The sequence below is a fragment of the Agelaius tricolor genome, unplaced genomic scaffold, assembly GCF_023055355.1.
Source record: "Agelaius tricolor isolate 1412-34295 unplaced genomic scaffold, bAgeTri1.0.p SCAF_54, whole genome shotgun sequence".
Lineage (NCBI taxonomy): Eukaryota > Metazoa > Chordata > Aves > Passeriformes > Icteridae > Agelaius > Agelaius tricolor.
Genome location: NW_027269314.1, coordinates 907,000 through 922,494, shown reverse-complemented (window position 1 = coordinate 922,494; position 15,495 = coordinate 907,000). Strand labels below are relative to the sequence as shown.

The 15,495-nt window shown below is 59.9% G+C and overlaps 1 protein-coding gene across 1 annotated transcript in view; it reads right to left on the bottom strand.

The window, feature by feature from the left end:
* HSPA12B (heat shock protein family A (Hsp70) member 12B) overlaps nucleotides 1-15,495 on the bottom strand; it is a 19,911-nt gene extending 4,416 nt beyond the window's left edge. The window contains exons 1-10 of the mRNA XM_071455794.1: nucleotides 15,384-15,495; nucleotides 12,892-12,949; nucleotides 9,693-9,793; nucleotides 6,907-7,031; nucleotides 5,622-5,808; nucleotides 5,229-5,333; nucleotides 4,825-4,941; nucleotides 3,196-3,367; nucleotides 1,038-1,124; nucleotides 609-713 (exon numbers count right to left, since the gene is read on the bottom strand). Of these exons, the coding sequence (XP_071311895.1) occupies nucleotides 609-713; nucleotides 1,038-1,124; nucleotides 3,196-3,367; nucleotides 4,825-4,941; nucleotides 5,229-5,333; nucleotides 5,622-5,808; nucleotides 6,907-7,031; nucleotides 9,693-9,793; nucleotides 12,892-12,934 (1,042 nt within the window). The 5' untranslated portion in view covers nucleotides 12,935-12,949; nucleotides 15,384-15,495. The remainder of the gene's footprint in view (nucleotides 1-608; nucleotides 714-1,037; nucleotides 1,125-3,195; nucleotides 3,368-4,824; nucleotides 4,942-5,228; nucleotides 5,334-5,621; nucleotides 5,809-6,906; nucleotides 7,032-9,692; nucleotides 9,794-12,891; nucleotides 12,950-15,383) is intronic.

The following is a 15,495-nucleotide window of genomic DNA, read 5'->3' as shown; positions in this document are numbered from 1 at the left end:
CCATTTCCCCATATCCCGAGGTCCCCTCACATCCCCGTGGCACCCCTACCACCATGTCCCCACCAGCCCCATCCCGATATCCTTGTGGCATCCATGTCCCCATGTCCCCCACATACCCCTGTCCCCTCTACCCCAGCCCCTTGTCCCTCTGTCCCCCCTCACCCATCCCATCCTCCCTATCCTCCCTTCCCCACCTTGTCCCCCTAACCCACCCCTGTCCCTCCTTGTCCCCCCAGTCCGTGTCCCCTTCCCTCTGTCCCCAACCCGGGTCCCCCTGCACTTCCCCCTGTCGCCACCAGGTGGCGCCACAGCCCCACCCACGGCCCTTTCCTGGGGTTTGGGATCCCAGCCTGGGTTTGGGGTCCCAGCCCGGGTTTGGGGTCCCAGCCCGGATTTGGGGTCACAGCCCTGGTTTGGGATCCCAGCCTGGATTTGGGGTCCCAGCCCGGATTTGGGGTCACAGCCCTGGTTTGGGATCCCAGCCTGGGTTTGGGGTCCCAGCCCGAGTTTGGGGTCCCAACCCAGGTTTGGGGTCAGAACCGGGGTTTGGGGTCCCGGGAGGATCCCGGAACGGGGTTAAAAATTCTGAATAAGGATCCTCATCCCACCCGAGGCTTTGTAGAGCTCCTTCAGCGTCCCCTGCGGCTTCTCGATCTGGTGCACGGTCAGATCCACCGTCCCCCCGCCACAATCGGCCACGATGTATCTGTCACCTGCGGGGGGGGGGGCGACAGCGACAGGGTGGCCGTCCTGAGTGACCCCCGCCACACCCACCCGCGGGGACACAGGGCTGCGTTTTACCGGGGAAAAGGAAACTTTGATCAAAATTATGGGAATCGGGGCGGGCGGAGAGACGGAAGGGATGGGATGGTGGCAGGGAGACCCCGCCCCTTCTGTGCGCTCAAGGGACAGACCCCAACCGTGTCACCCCCATGGCAGGAGCGCCCTTGGGTGCTTGAGGGTGGCTCTGTCACGGAGGGGACATCGGGGGGACCCTGGGATCTGGGAATCTCCCCACCCGTGTCCCCCCCTCGTACCTGCCTGCATCTCCGACCAGAGCTCGCCCACTCCCGACTCCACCAGGAAGGTGCGGCTGTGCCGGGATCGCCGGAGCTGCTCCCGGGCTGGGGGACAGAGCCGGGGGTCGGCAGTGGGGTCAGGATCCCCCCCACTTCCATGGGATCCCCCCCATAGCCTGGGATCCACGCCTTTTCAATGGGATCCCCCCCACTTCCATGGGATCCACCCCACTTCCATGGGATCCACCCCGTTTCAATGGGATCACCCCCATTTCCATGGGATCCACCCCACTTTCATGGGATCCACCCCATATCCATGGGATCACCCCCATTTCCATGGGATCCCCCCCATTTCCATGGGATCCCTCCCCATTTCCATGGGATCCCCCCCATTCCTGCTGTGGGGTCATACTGGGAGCACTGGTGGCCGCTCCAATCCAGCCAGGACCCCAGTGTGCCCCAGCTCCACCACGGACGGGCTGATCCAGCTTTCCCTGCTGCCATCCCAAAGGATCCCAGCGGATCCCGTGGGATCACCCTGTGCCCACCCTGGGCGATGCCACCTCCGGCCCCGACCCCACAGCCCCGGGTGGGGTTTCCTCTGCTCCCCCCCCATCGCAGGGACATCAAAGGCACCCGGAAGGGCCGGGATGAGTTGGGAAAGGTGGGGTTGTCCTGGGATATTTTTGGCACGGGGATAATTCCTCATCCTTGGGATCAACTCCCCATCCCATAAATCCCCCATGGGAGCCCAAATCTCCATGTGGGATCACCACCAGCACATCCCAGTTCCGAGGCTTGGTCCCAGCTGGGCAAACTGGGGCTGTCCCAGCAAAGCCCAGGATCCCATCCATGGGGGGACAGTCCCTGGAAGTGGCCCAGGGACACGGGGTGGTGGCCAAGGGGGCCGGAGGGGGACACGGCTTGGAGGCTTATGGGAAAGCAGGAAAAAATGCCCTGGATTTGGGGAGGGGGGAATGGGGGTCTCTGGGAATGGGGAAGTCTGGGAATGGGGGGGTCTGGGAATGGGGTTTCTGGGAATGAGGTCTCTGGAGATGGGAGGTCTCTGGGAATGGGGTTTCTAGGGACAGGGGGTCTCTGGGAATGGGGGGGTCTGGGAATGGGGTCTCTGGGGACAGGGGGTCTCTGGGGATGGGGTCTCTGGGGATGGGGTCTCTGGGGATGGGAGGTCTCTAGGAATGAGGGGGTCTGGGAATGAGGGGTCTGTGGGAATGGGGGTCTGAGGATGGGAAATCTCTGGGAATGGAAGGGTCTGTGGGAACAGGGCTCTCTGGGAATGGGATTTCTGGCAATGGGGGGGATCTCTGGGGACAGGGGGTCTCTGGCAATGGGGGGGCCTCTGGGGATGGGGACTCTCTGGGAATGGGGTTTCCAGGGACTTCCCCAACCACGGCAGCTGATGGACCCTCCAGACCTGGCACGCAGGGCTGGATCCCAATCCCTGCTCCTCCAGCCCCGACCCTATCCCAGCCCCATTCCCTGGCCCTATCCCGACCCCATTCCCTGCTCCTCCAGCCCCCTGCCCTATCCCATTATACCATTCCCTGCTCCTCCAGCCCTATCCCAACCCCATTCCCTGCTTCTCCAGCCCCGGCCCTATCCCAACACCATTCCCTGCTTCTCCAGCCCCTGCCCTATCCTGACCCCATTCCCTGCTTCTCCAGCCCCGGCCCTATCCCAATCCCATTCCCTGCTCCTCCAGCCCTATCCCAATCCCATTCCCTGCTCCTCCAGCCCCTGCCCTATCCCAACACCATTCCCTGGCCCTTCCCGACCCCATTCCCTGCTCCTCCAGCCCCTGCCCTATCCCATGATCCCATCCCCTGCTCCTCCAGCCCCTGGCCCTATCCCGACCCCATTCCCTGCTCCTCCAGCCCCTGGCCCTATCCCGACCCCATTCCCTGCTCCTCCAGCCCCTGGCCCTATCCCGACCCCATTCCCTGCTCCTCCAGCCCTATCCTGACCCCATTCCCTGCTCCTCCAGCCCCAGCCCTATCCCAACCCCATTCCCTGCTCCTCCAGCCCCTGCCCTATCCTGACCCCATTCTCTGGCCCTATCCCGACCCCATTCCCTGCTCCTCCAGCCCTATCCTGACCCCATTCCCTGCTCCTCCAGCCCCAGCCCTATCCCGACCCCACTCCCTGTGCCGCTCACCCTGCCGGAAGCTGGAGTCGATGGGGTGCGGGGTCTCGGCGCCGTTGGCCGGGGGGCGGCAGCTCAGCTCGATCAGTTGGTGCAGCCGCAGCTTCCGGCAGTAAATGGAGGCGGCCTCGGGCTCCAGCGCAATCAGCAGCTGCTCCGGCGTCTCCGGGGACACCAGCCCGGCCTGCGGGGACACGTGGTGACAGGGAGGGGACAGGGAGGGTTCCTGGGTGTGTCCCCATCCCCTTGGTGCTCACACGGGTCTGGAATTGTGGGATGTGGGAGGACCCAATACTCGCCAATATCTGAATATTCACCCAAAAACTCAACGGACCAATCAACCGCCCAGCCTGCGACCCAACAACTCAGCCATCGATCCGAGCATGGAGTTGACCACCCGACCACTCAACCTGCCATGAATCCACCCAACTTTCCAACTAACGACCCAACCAACCACCCAACCAACCACACAACCAACCGACAACCTCACCACCAAACCAACCATCCAACCAACCCCACAACCCCCCAATAAACCAATGACCTCACCACCCAACTAACCATCTAACCAAGCACAAAACCAACGACCTCACCAGCAAACCAGTCACCAAACCAACCACCTGGCACCAAACCAACCATCCAACAAACCAAGGACCTCACCACCAAACCAGCCATGCAACCAACCACACAACCAACCAACGACCTCACCACCCAACTAACCATCCAACCAACCACCCAACCAATGACTTGACCACCAAACCAACCATCCAACCAACCACACAACCAAAGAACTGATCATCAAACCAACCACCCAACCAACCCCCAGCCCCTGACCCAGCCACACAACCAACCACCCAGCCACTGACCTGACCACCTGACCATTGACCCACACCCAACCAATAACCTGACCACCCAACCAACCACCTGCTCATTCATCCAACCGCTCAACCAGTGACCCAGTCAACCAATGAACCAACCAATGTCCTGAACACCAAACCAAGCACTCAACCGACCAACCAACAGCTCAACCAATGGCCCACCCACCAAACCAATCACCCAATCAATGGCCAAACTGCTCAAGCAGCCACCCAACCAACCTCCCAACCAATGACCCACCCATTCAACCAACCAACCAACTGCTCAACCAACACATCGACCAACCACTCAACCAGACAACTGCTCAACCGATGACCCAAGCATCAAACCAACCACCCAACCACTGAACAATTCGACCAGCCATCCAACCATCCACTGAACCACCTACCTGGCAAATTATCCACCCACTCACACAACAACTTCCAACTTCCAACCCAAACCAACAACTTTTGGCTGGTTTGGGTTGGAAGGACCTTAAATCCCATCCCATTTCACCCCTGGTCATGGGCAGGGACACCTCCCACTGTCCCAAGTGGATCCAAATCTATCCAACCTGGCCTTGGACGCTTCCAGGGACCCAGGGGCAGCCACAGCAAATCTGGGAATTGCATCCCAGCCCCTCCCCACCCTCCTAGCCAGGAATTCCCTCTCAATATCCCACCTAACGCTATCCTCTGACAGTGGGAATTCAGAGGGAAAAAGGGGATACCCTGGAGACCCCAACCCCTGTGAGGGTCACCGCATGGTCACCCTCCGGAGTCCCCCCACCTTGTAGGCCGCTTCCCGCATGAACTGCTTGGCCGGCTGCTTCCAGATGGCCGGCACGGTGAGCACCCAGCGGATGGCGTCGCTCTCGGGAAGGGACGGGCACTGGTCCTTCAGCTCCTGCCAGGGGACAAGCAGGAGGTGACACCTGGGGGCTCCCGGTGACTCATGGAATGGTTTGGGTGGGGAGGGACCTTAAACCCCATCCAGTCCCACCCAGGGACACCTCCCACTATCCCAGGTCGCTCCAAGCCCTGATGTCCAACCTTGGACACTTCCAGGGAGAGGGCAGCCACAGCCAATCTGGGAATTCCATTCCAGGGCCTCCCCACCCTCTCATGGAAAGCTCAGAGAGGACAGAGAGGATTCCCTTTGGGAAGGAGGAGGAGGGATGGAGGTGGCCCCACCTGCACCGCGTGCTGCTTGAAGAAGCGCAGTGCGTGGGCGAACACCTCCAGCGCCGGCATCTTCTTCCCGTTGACAGCTTCCAGCTCGGTTTTCATGGTCAGATCCTGCCAGGAACAGCAAATGGATCACACCAGGGGCTGGGAGGTGGATCCATCACCAAGCCTTGGGAATTTGTTCATCCTTCTCTGCCCCAGCTGGAGCTCAGGCACCTGAAGCTTCGTGCAGCCACATCCACCCACCCTGGAGCAGCTCGGATGGGAGAACCTCAAAGACATCCCCCTAAAATGGGCTAAAATGGGGTTTTTTCCCAACATTTCAACTCCCAGCCCAGCCCTGGGAAGGAGGATCCCCCTGGGAACACTGGGAACATCAGGATGGGAGCAGGGACTCACGCTGGTGCTGTGGATCTTCATCTTAAACTTCTCGAAGTAGAACCACTCGCGGGCCTCCTCGGGGTCCAGGTCGTGGTAGTAATCGCGGGCGGTGTAGCCGAAGCTGTGGAATGTCCCCTCCGGCGTCAGCAGGAGGCTGGTGGGGGTCTTCTGGTTGGCCACGCCTGGGTCCCCCCCTTCCCACTTCCTGCAAAGAGGAGCCGGAGCAGGTGAACTTCCAGGGAATGGGTCCTGCCAGGTTTAATTTGTTTCTGTGGGTGTGGTCTGAAGGACCTTAAAGGAGGAGGGGTGGTCCTGCTCCATCCTCCAAGGAATTTCATGGAATTCCAGACTGGTTTGGGTTGGGAGGGACCTTGAAGACCACTGAGTGCCACCTACTTCCACGGCAGGGACACCTCCCACCATCCCAGGTGGATCCAAGCCCCAGTGTCCAACCTGGCCTTGGGCACTGCCAGGGATCCAGGGGCAGCCCCAGCAAATCTGGGAATTCCAGCCCAGCCAGGAATTCCTTGCCAAGATCCCAGCCCAATCTCCCCTTTCCCAGTGGGAGCCATTCCCTGGCTCCTGTCCCTGCAGGCCTTGTCCCCAGCCCCTCTCCAGCTCTCCTGGAGCCCCTGCAGACACTCTGAGGATTCCCTGGATTTTCCCTTCTCCAGGGGAACATTCCCAGCTCTCCCAGAGCTCAGGTGCTCCCAGCCCTTGGAGCATTCAGCATTCCAAGGACAGCCAGGATCCCTTTTGGTGGCCCAGGAGGACAAACCCCATCACTCCCAACATCCCCCTTTCCTTTTCCAGTTTATCCTGGAGCCACATGGTCCGGGATATTCCTGGATCAGTTGGGATCAGTTTTCCTGGCCGTGTCCCCCCAGTTCCTGTTGCAATCCCAACCCCTTCCCGGCAGGGTGAGGGCAGAGCCGCCCTTGCTTCCCTCCAAGACACAACAAAAACATTCCCGAGCTATCAGCACAAATCCCAAACCGTTCCCACAGGGAACAACACCAGCCCTGCCCCAGTCCCACCAGCAGGACCCTAAACCCAGAGGCCTCGGAGCGCTCCAAACCCACCCTAGCCCCAAAAACACGGAATTAGGGAAAAGCTGCCGCGGGGAACATTCCCAGCTCTGCCAGCCTGGCTCCAGAGCAGAGGGGCTCCATCCCTTGGAGTATCCTCACCCCACACCTTCCGCCCGCTGCTGCCAGGAACCATCTCCCACCAACCCAACCTCTGACCATTCTGGGGCCATCAAAGTCCTTTCCCAGCTCCGGGGCCCCTGGCAGGTGCTCACCTCATCATGTGGATCGCCTCGGGGTCGCTGGTGAAGCTGAAGGCGTAACCGCTGGAGGTGGTGCCAAAGTCGATGGCCACCACCACGGAGAAGGACGGCGCCTGCTGGGAACGCGCCTCGCTCCGCTGGAAGGCAAGGAACGGGATCGAGCGCTCAGCTGGGACTGGGGGATTCCAGAAAAGCCATAAAGACACCAGGAACAGCTTCCTTGGCCCAGGATTTTCAGGATTTTTCCTGGATTTTCAGGATTTTTCCTGGATTTTCACCAGTTTGGTTATTTCCTGATGGGTTCTTCTTCTTCTTCTTATACATGTTCACTCATTGGGAAAAGCGTCTCCCACATTCCACGGGAGGCAAGGAAGGCAAGGAATGGGATCAAGCACTCAATTGTGACTGGGGGATTCCAGAAAAGTGGTAAAGACCTCAGGAACTGGTTCATTTTTCCTGGATTTTCAGGATTTTTCCTGGATTTTCACCCAGATTGGTGATTCCCTGATGGATGATTCTTCTTCTTTTACATCTTTACTCATTGGGAAAAGCGTCTCCCATATTCCACGGGAGGCAAGGAAGGCAAGGAATGAGATCAAGCACTCAGTTGGGACTGGGGGATTCCAGAAAAGTGGCAAAGACCCCAGGAACTCATTCAATTTCCCAGGATTTTTCCTGGGATTTTCAGGATTTTTCCTGGGTTTTCACCCAGATTGGTGATTCCCTGATGGATGATACTTCTTCTTATACATCTTCCCTCGTTGGGAAAAGCGTCTCCCATATTTCATGGGGTGCCTGTGGTCGTTCCCAAGGGCAGTTCCCATGGGACACAGGGATTTGGGCAGCCCTGGAGAGGGATGGAGGCCCATGGGAGCAGCCAGGGTGGTTGGGGGCTCCTGTTTTTATTGTGCTGAGCCTCCCTCACTTGGACCCTGAAATTGGAGCCAAGATTCCCAAAAACCTTCCCTGTGTCTGGTCTCACTCCAAGGAACATTGTCCCAGGTGTCCCCATGGGTCACTAAACCCAAATTGCTCCCTATATCCAGTGTCACACCAAGGGACATTGTCCCAGGTGTGCCCAAGGGCCACTGAGCCCAAACCCTTCCCTGCTCCCCATCTTGGACTAGGTGACATCATCCCAGGTGTCCCCAAGTGTCACCTAACCAAAACCCTTCCCTGTGACCAATCTCACTCCAAGGGACATTGTCCCAGGTGTCCCCAAGGATCATTCAGTCAAAACCCTTCCCTGTGACCAATGCCACACCAAAGGACATCGTCACAGCTGTCCCCAAGGGTCACTGAACCCCAAACTTTCCCTGCTCCCCATCTTAGACTAGGGGACATCATCCCAGGTGTCACCAAGGGTCACCCAGCTGAAAATCCCCCTGGCCCAGGTAGTTGGGATGTTCCCACTGCTGCTCCCTCACTTTTCCTGTCCCCACTCCGTGTCCCCTCCTTCCAGGGCTGTCCCTGTGCTGAAGAAGCCATAAGGATGTGACAAGGCCCTGTCCCCATGTCACCACGGGAAGCTGAAAGCCTCGTTAACTCGAAATGTCCCCAGATTTGATAAGTGAGGACACGAGCTGGCTGAGAAAAATGCCGGGATCAGCAGGGAAGAGGCAGCCGGTGCAGGAATGTGCAGGGACAAGGAAGTCCAGGGAGGAACCGGCTCTGGAACGCGGCCTCCCACACCCGGCGGCCCCGGAGGAGGGCAGGAGTTTTGTGGGGTTAAATTTTTCCTGGTGGGTCATTCCAGAGCTGGAAAACCCCTCCATGCTGAAAATTCCATGGATAGAGGTCCTGGGGATAGACTGACCCATCCTGTGGGACTGGGGGGGATGGAGGCTGGACTGGGAGGGGAGGGGGAGCAGGAACTGGGGAAGGACCAGAGGGGGAAAGGACAGGGGGACAGACCCCAATGGGCTTACGGCGACCCCAAAACTGCCTTACTGGGACCCCAAAACTGCCTTACTGGGAACCCCATAATGGTCTTACTGGGACCCCAAAACTGCCTTACTGGGAGCACCATAATGGTTTTATTGGGAACCCCACTGTGGCCTTACTGGAGACCCCCAATGACCTTACTGGGGACCCCACAATGGCCAAACTGCAACTTCATACCGACCTTACTGGGAACCCTATAATGGCCTTACTGGGACCCCAAATCTGCCTTACTGGGAGCCCCATAATGGCCTTACTGGGACCCCAAAACTGCGTTACTGGGAACAACACACTGGTCATAATGGGAACCCCATAATGGCCATACTGGGACCCCAAAACTGCCTTACTGGGACACTGCAATGACCTTACTGGGAACCCCATAATGGCCTTACTGGGATGCCAAAACTGCCTTACTGGGAACCCCACAGAGGCCTTACTAGGACCACACACTGGCCTTACTGGGGATCCCATAATGTCCTTACTGGGACCCCAAAACTGCCTTACTGGGAACAACACACTGGCCATACTGGTAACCCCATAAAGGCCATACTGGGACCCCAAATCTGCCTTACTGGGACCCTGCAATGACCTTACTGGGAACCCCAAAATGGCCTTACTGGTACCACACAATGGCCATACTGGGAACCCCATAATGGCCTTACAGGGACCCCAAAACTGCCTTACTGGGGACCCCAAAACTGCCTTACTGGGGACCCCATAATGACCTTACTGGGACCCCAAAACTGCCTTACTGGGACCCTGCAATGACCTTACTGGGAACCCCATAATGGCCTTATTGGGGACCCCACAATGGCCTTACTGGGAGCCCACACTGGCCGTACTGGTGCCGCACTCACCGGTGACTGGGAGGGCGTCAGCGGGGCGATGCTGCAGCTGTCGTGGGGTGTCCCCGGGGAGCCGGGCGGGGACGGCGTCGGGCACCGCTCACCGTTGGCACCTGGGGACACGGACGGGAGAGTCTGGGGGACCCCAAAGACCCTTCCCCAAGGAGAGACCACCCGGGACATCCCCATGGAGATGGATCCAGGTGGGAAGGGATCCCAGCCCTTCCCAAGGAGAGACCACTCAGGACATCCCAATGGAGATGGATCCAGGTGGGAAGGGATCCCAGGCCTTCCCAAAGACCATTCCCCAAGGAGAGACCACCCAGGACATCCCGATGGAGACAGACCCAGGTGGGAAGGGATCCCAGGCCTTCCCAAAGACCATTCCCCAAGGAGAGACCACCCAGGACATCCTGATGGAGACAATCTGGAGTGGATGTGGGGGTGCAGGGGACAGAGTCATTGTGGGGTCTCCAGGTTCATAAAATCATGGAATTGTGGGATGGTTGAAATTGGGAAGGTCCATAAATCCCATCCAGTGCCACCCCATCCACGGGCAGGGACACCTTCCATTATCCCAGGCGGATCCAACACAGGCTTGGACAATTCCAGGGATGTGTGCAAGGGGAAGCTGCTCCAGGCCAGCAGCTGGAAGGTTTGGATTCAGTAGGAATGGGGGAAAACTTGGAAAGAAAGAAAGGAACTGTCTGTGTTTCAAATCCATGGAGAACCAGCGAGGGAGGGCGGGTCCAGCTCAGACCCTCGGCCACGCTCCAGAACATCCCGGTTTCCTGGACACCCTGGAAGCTCCGTGGGCCCGTGCTAATCCCAAAATCTGGGGGTGGGGATCATGGGTAAAGCAAATTTTCCCTCCTCCTCTTCCTCCTCCTGAAGCCACCACCCGTCCCTCTCCCTTCCAGCAGCAGAATTCCAGCCCCGGGGACCCCCGATGATCCCAAAACCGGGAAGGGCTGAGCCCCAGAGTCCCCGCCCCACACCGGGGACACGGGGCTGTCCCGCCCGCGCTGCCCCGGGCACCTGGCTCCAATTAGCAGCCGGCATTAATTAATCACCGCCCACGACAGAGCCGCTGGAGCGGCCCCAGCTGGAAAGGGCTGGGGGAGCTGACGGAGCGGCTTTCCCAAGAGATTGGGATGGGGTAAAGTGCGGGGAATGGGGTGTGGGGTCCGGGTGGTGACACTGGTGAGGTGAAGGGACTGCTGGCCCTAAAACCTGCGCTGTGGGATTGCCGATCCAGCCGGGATCCTGCTGGGATCCTGCCCGTGGGAGCGGGGATGAGCAGCACCCACCCCCAGCCGAGCTCTGGAGAGATTTGGGGCAGAGGAGGCTGCGTGGTTGGAGAGATTTGGGAACGGGAGAGGCTCCGTGGTTGGAGAGATTTGGGAACAGAGGAGGCTCCGTGGTTGGAGAGATTTGGGAACAGAGGAGGCTCCGTGGTTGGAGAGATTTGGGAACAGCAGAGGTTCCGTGGTTGGAGAGATTTGGGAACGGGAGAGGTTCTGTGGTCAGAGAGATTTGGGAACGGGAGAGGTTCCGTGGTTGGAGAGATTTGGGAACGGGAGAGGTTCCGTGGTTGGAGAGATTTGGGAACGGGAGAGGTTCCGTGGTTGGAGAGATTTGGGAACAGAGGAGGCTCCGTGGTTGGAGAGATTTGGGAACAGCAGAGGTTCCGTGGTTGGAGAGATTTGGGAACGGGAGAGGTTCCGTGGTTGGAGAGATTTGGGAACAGCAGAGGATCCTCCAGGAAGAACAGAACTCCTTCTCACCTTCACCAGTGTCTGGAGAAACCCACCCTGGCTCCCAGTGCCACCAGTTTGCCCTGGGACAGCCACTGGGACCCCCTCGGGAAGCTCAGGAGCCCCAAGGAATGCTCTGAGATCCCCCAAGAGCATCTGCCGCGGGATTAGGATTGGGATTGGTTTGATCCTGACTTTATGTCTAGGGAAGACAAGATGTCCCCAACATCGCAGAGTTGGGGACAGTGATTGCCGTGTCCCCTCCCCGGAGCTGTGCTGGTGACACGTCTGCTGTCCCCTACACCCGCTCCCTAAGTGCCTTTCCCTGTATCCGTGTCTGTCCCATAAATATTTGATCCCAGACAAATGGGAATGGTCCCTGCGCCGCCTCCGCGCGTGACAGAGCCGGGGGGGACGGTGACACCCCGGGGGCTCTGGAAAGCCTCGGACACGAAACCTCATTCCTGAGGAGAAGGATCGGGGTCGGGGGGGGGGGAAATTTCTGCCATGGCTTCTGCATTCCTGGATTTGGGATGGCAGGATCAGGTTTGGGATGGTGGGACCAGGTTTGGAATGGCAGGATTGGGTTTGGAATGGCAGGATTGGGTTTGGGATGGTGGGACCAGGTTTGGGATGGTGGGACCAGGTTTGGGATGGTGGGACCAGGTTTGGGATGGTGGGATCAGGTTTGGGATGGCAGAACCAAGTTTGGGATGGAGGGATGAGGTTTGGGATGCTGGGATCAGGTTTGGGATGACAAGCTCATGTTTGGGATGGCAGGAACAGGTTTGGGATGGTGGGATTGTGTTTGGGATGGTGGAACGAGGTTTGAGATGGAAGGAGCAGGTTTGGGATGGCAGGACTGGGTTTGGGATGGAGGGCTCAGGTTTGGGATGGCAGGATGGGGTTTGGAATGGCGGAATGAGGTTTGGGGTGGCAGATTCAGGTTTGGGATGGCAGGATGGGGTTTGGGATGGCAGGATGGGGTTTGGGATGGTGGGAGCAGGTTTGGGAAGGCAGGAGCAGGTTTGGGATGGTGACATCAGGTTTGGGATGGCGGGACCAAGTTTGGGATGGAGGGATGAGCTTTGGGATGGCAAGATCGGGTCTGGGGTGGCGGGAGCAGGTTTGGGATGGCGGGCTCAGGTTTAGGATGGCAGGATTGGATTTGGGATGGCGAGATCAGGTTTGGGATGGAGGGCTTAGACTTGGGATGGTGGGATCGGGTTTGGGATGGTGGGATCGGGTTTGGGATGGTGGGATCGGGTTTGGGATGGTGGGGTCAGGTTCAGGATGGTGGGATCGGGTTTCCTCCCACAGCTGGTTCTGGTTCCCCCGGCGTGGGAGCCGTGGAGGGGACAGAGTGGGGACAGCAAGGGACACGGACACAGAGTGATTGTCTGGTGGGGTCAGGGGACACCTCAGCCAGTGCCACCCCCTGGGGACATCCTTACCCATCCGCAGGCTCTGCATCCCAGGCTCCAGGAGCATCGCCATGGCCTCACTGCCCGCCTGGAAAAGGAAGGGACAAAATCCATCCCTGTGTCCCCTCGGTGGCGTTGGGTGGCCTCAGTGTCCCCTCAGTGTCCCCTCAGTGTCCCCTCAGAGCCCCCCAAAAGCCACACCAGGCACGAGGCTGGGATCTGTAGGGTTGGCAGGAGGGGACCCCAAACCCCAGCTCACAATGGGGTGTGGCTGTCCCAGTTTGGGGCACACGCGATTGTCACCATCCAGGGTGTCCCCAGCTGTCACAGCCACTGTGGGGACAGGGACCTGAGTTCCTGTCACCGAGCAGGTCAGACAGATGTGCAGGATACAGATGTGCAGGGTGGAAATCGCTGTTCCTGAACATTTTTATCCTCAACCAAACCCCCTTTTTTGGGGGAGGGCTCGTTTAGGAAAAATCCCAACTTATTTTCTGTTGGAATCACGGTGTCCAAAGGGATCCTGGGCTCTTCCCAGGGATTACAACCCAGCCTGGACCAGCTCCAAATCCCCTTCCAGGGATAACACCCCAGCTCCTGGCTGCCTTCCCGAGGCCACAGCCTCCCACCAGCCCCGAGCCCCCCGTCCCGCACCGGCCGCTCTCATCCCACAAATCCAGAGCTTCGGGATAGGGCTGAGCTCATCGGGAGAGGCCTCACCACCGGCCAAACCCACCCACGAGCTGCCGGCCCCACAGCCTCCCCTCTTCCCAAAAAACCCCCACAGCCTCCCCTCTTCCCAAAAATCACCAATGTCCCCATGGCCTCCCCTCTTCCCAAAAAATCCCCACAGCCTCCCCTCTTCCCAAGAAGTCCCCTCGGGTGGGGAGGTTTTCCCTGGAATGGGGATCCAGCCCAGGCCACCCCGGAGCTGTGGGCAGGGAAGGCCCTGGGGTGTCACACGGGGGCGTCCTGGGGGTGGTCCGGGGGGTTTTCCGTCAAAATCCACCAAAATGGGGCTTTTCCACCAAAATGGGGCTTTCCAGGAGGTTTTCCTGCAGGAAATCACCCCCCATCTCTGGGATTTGTGCCCTTTCCCAGCTGCTGGGGCTCAGGTTGTGGGTTTGGATGAGCAGGGATGTCCCCAATGTCCCCAACCCCGCAGCCTGAGCTCCCCGAGAGGGACACGCCAGCCCTTGGTGGCTCCGTGGCTTTGTCCCCTGTCCCTCCATGGCCACGGGGGGTCCAGGGGGTCACTGTGGGGTCTGTGCTGACCCTCAGGCTCCAAATGGCCAAAATCCTCCTTGTCCAGGGCAGCAGGGGGTGGCAGCAGCCCCCTTTGTCCCCAAGGTACCATTCCCAAAATCCTCCTTGTCCAGGGTGGCAGCAGCCCCCTTTGTCCCCGAGGTGCCATTCCCCTCCCAGGCCAGGAGGGTGGGTGGCCCCAGGCCCCCGAGTGTCCCCCAGCGACCGCGCTGTTGTCACCCAGGGGACGCGGGACAAAGCCCCCGACCCCGGGGGTCCCTCCCGGGGCAGGTCCCGGTGCCTCCCGGGCTCCCTCCGGCCGCAGCAGCGATTTTGAGGATTTTCCACCATTTCCGCCTCTGCGGGGGCTCACGGAAACGGGGAAAGGAAACAAAGTTTGGGACGGGATCAGGGTGGAGCAGCCAGGAGCGGCACCGGGGCCGAGAGCGGCGTGGGGACACCGGCTTGGCTGGGCATGGTGACCCCACAAACTCGGGGTGATCCCATAAACTCGGGATGTCCCAAAACTCGGGGTGACCCCAAAACTTGGTGTGTCCCATAAACTCGGGGTAACCCCAAAACTCGGGGTGACCCCAAAACTTGGTGTGTCCCACAAACTCGGGGTGATCCCATAAACTCGGGGTGTCCCCACAACTGGGGTGTCCCCATAAACTCGGGGTGACCCCATAAACTCGGGGTGACCCCATAAACTCGGGGTGACCCCGCGGGACACCTGGGAGGCTCAGGGCAGCTGTGGGGCTCCAATCCAGATGTGCTGGGACAGAAGGAGCTGTTTGTCCCCACATCCCCGCTGTGCCAGCGCTGAGCATGGCTGTGGGGCTGGGGACACCCCAAACCCTCCCGAGGAGCTGTTGGGGTGCCCTGGAGCCCTTCCCTGTCCCCTCGGCCATGGCTGGGACACGGGAGCCACCCAGGGGTGTCCCCTGCACGGTGCTGGCACTGTGTGGTGCTGTCCCTGTGGTGTCCCCGATGGTCCCAGCGGTGTCCCCAATGGTCCCAGCGGTGTCCCCAGTGGTCACAGCGGTGTCCCCCCGGACAGGACACACGGGGACAGTGTCCGAGCGTCCATCCCTGCTCCCCCCCGTGCCCACGCCCCCCCTATTCCCACTGGGAAGAGGCCGCGGAGTCCTGGCACCCCACGGTGTCCCCAAACCGGGCAGCGACCCCAGGGCCGGTGCCACCTTCACCTCGGCCAGGGGACAGGGCTGTCCCCCATGTCCCCACGCCGGTTTCCGCCACCCCCGCTGGCCACTCACCGCTGTGGGGGGGGACACAGGTTGGGGACCCCCCTCTTTGTCACCCGGGCCGTGTCCCCCGGGCTGGTGGCTCTGTCCCCGCGGCTCTGTCCCCGTCCTGCCCGCGGCTCTG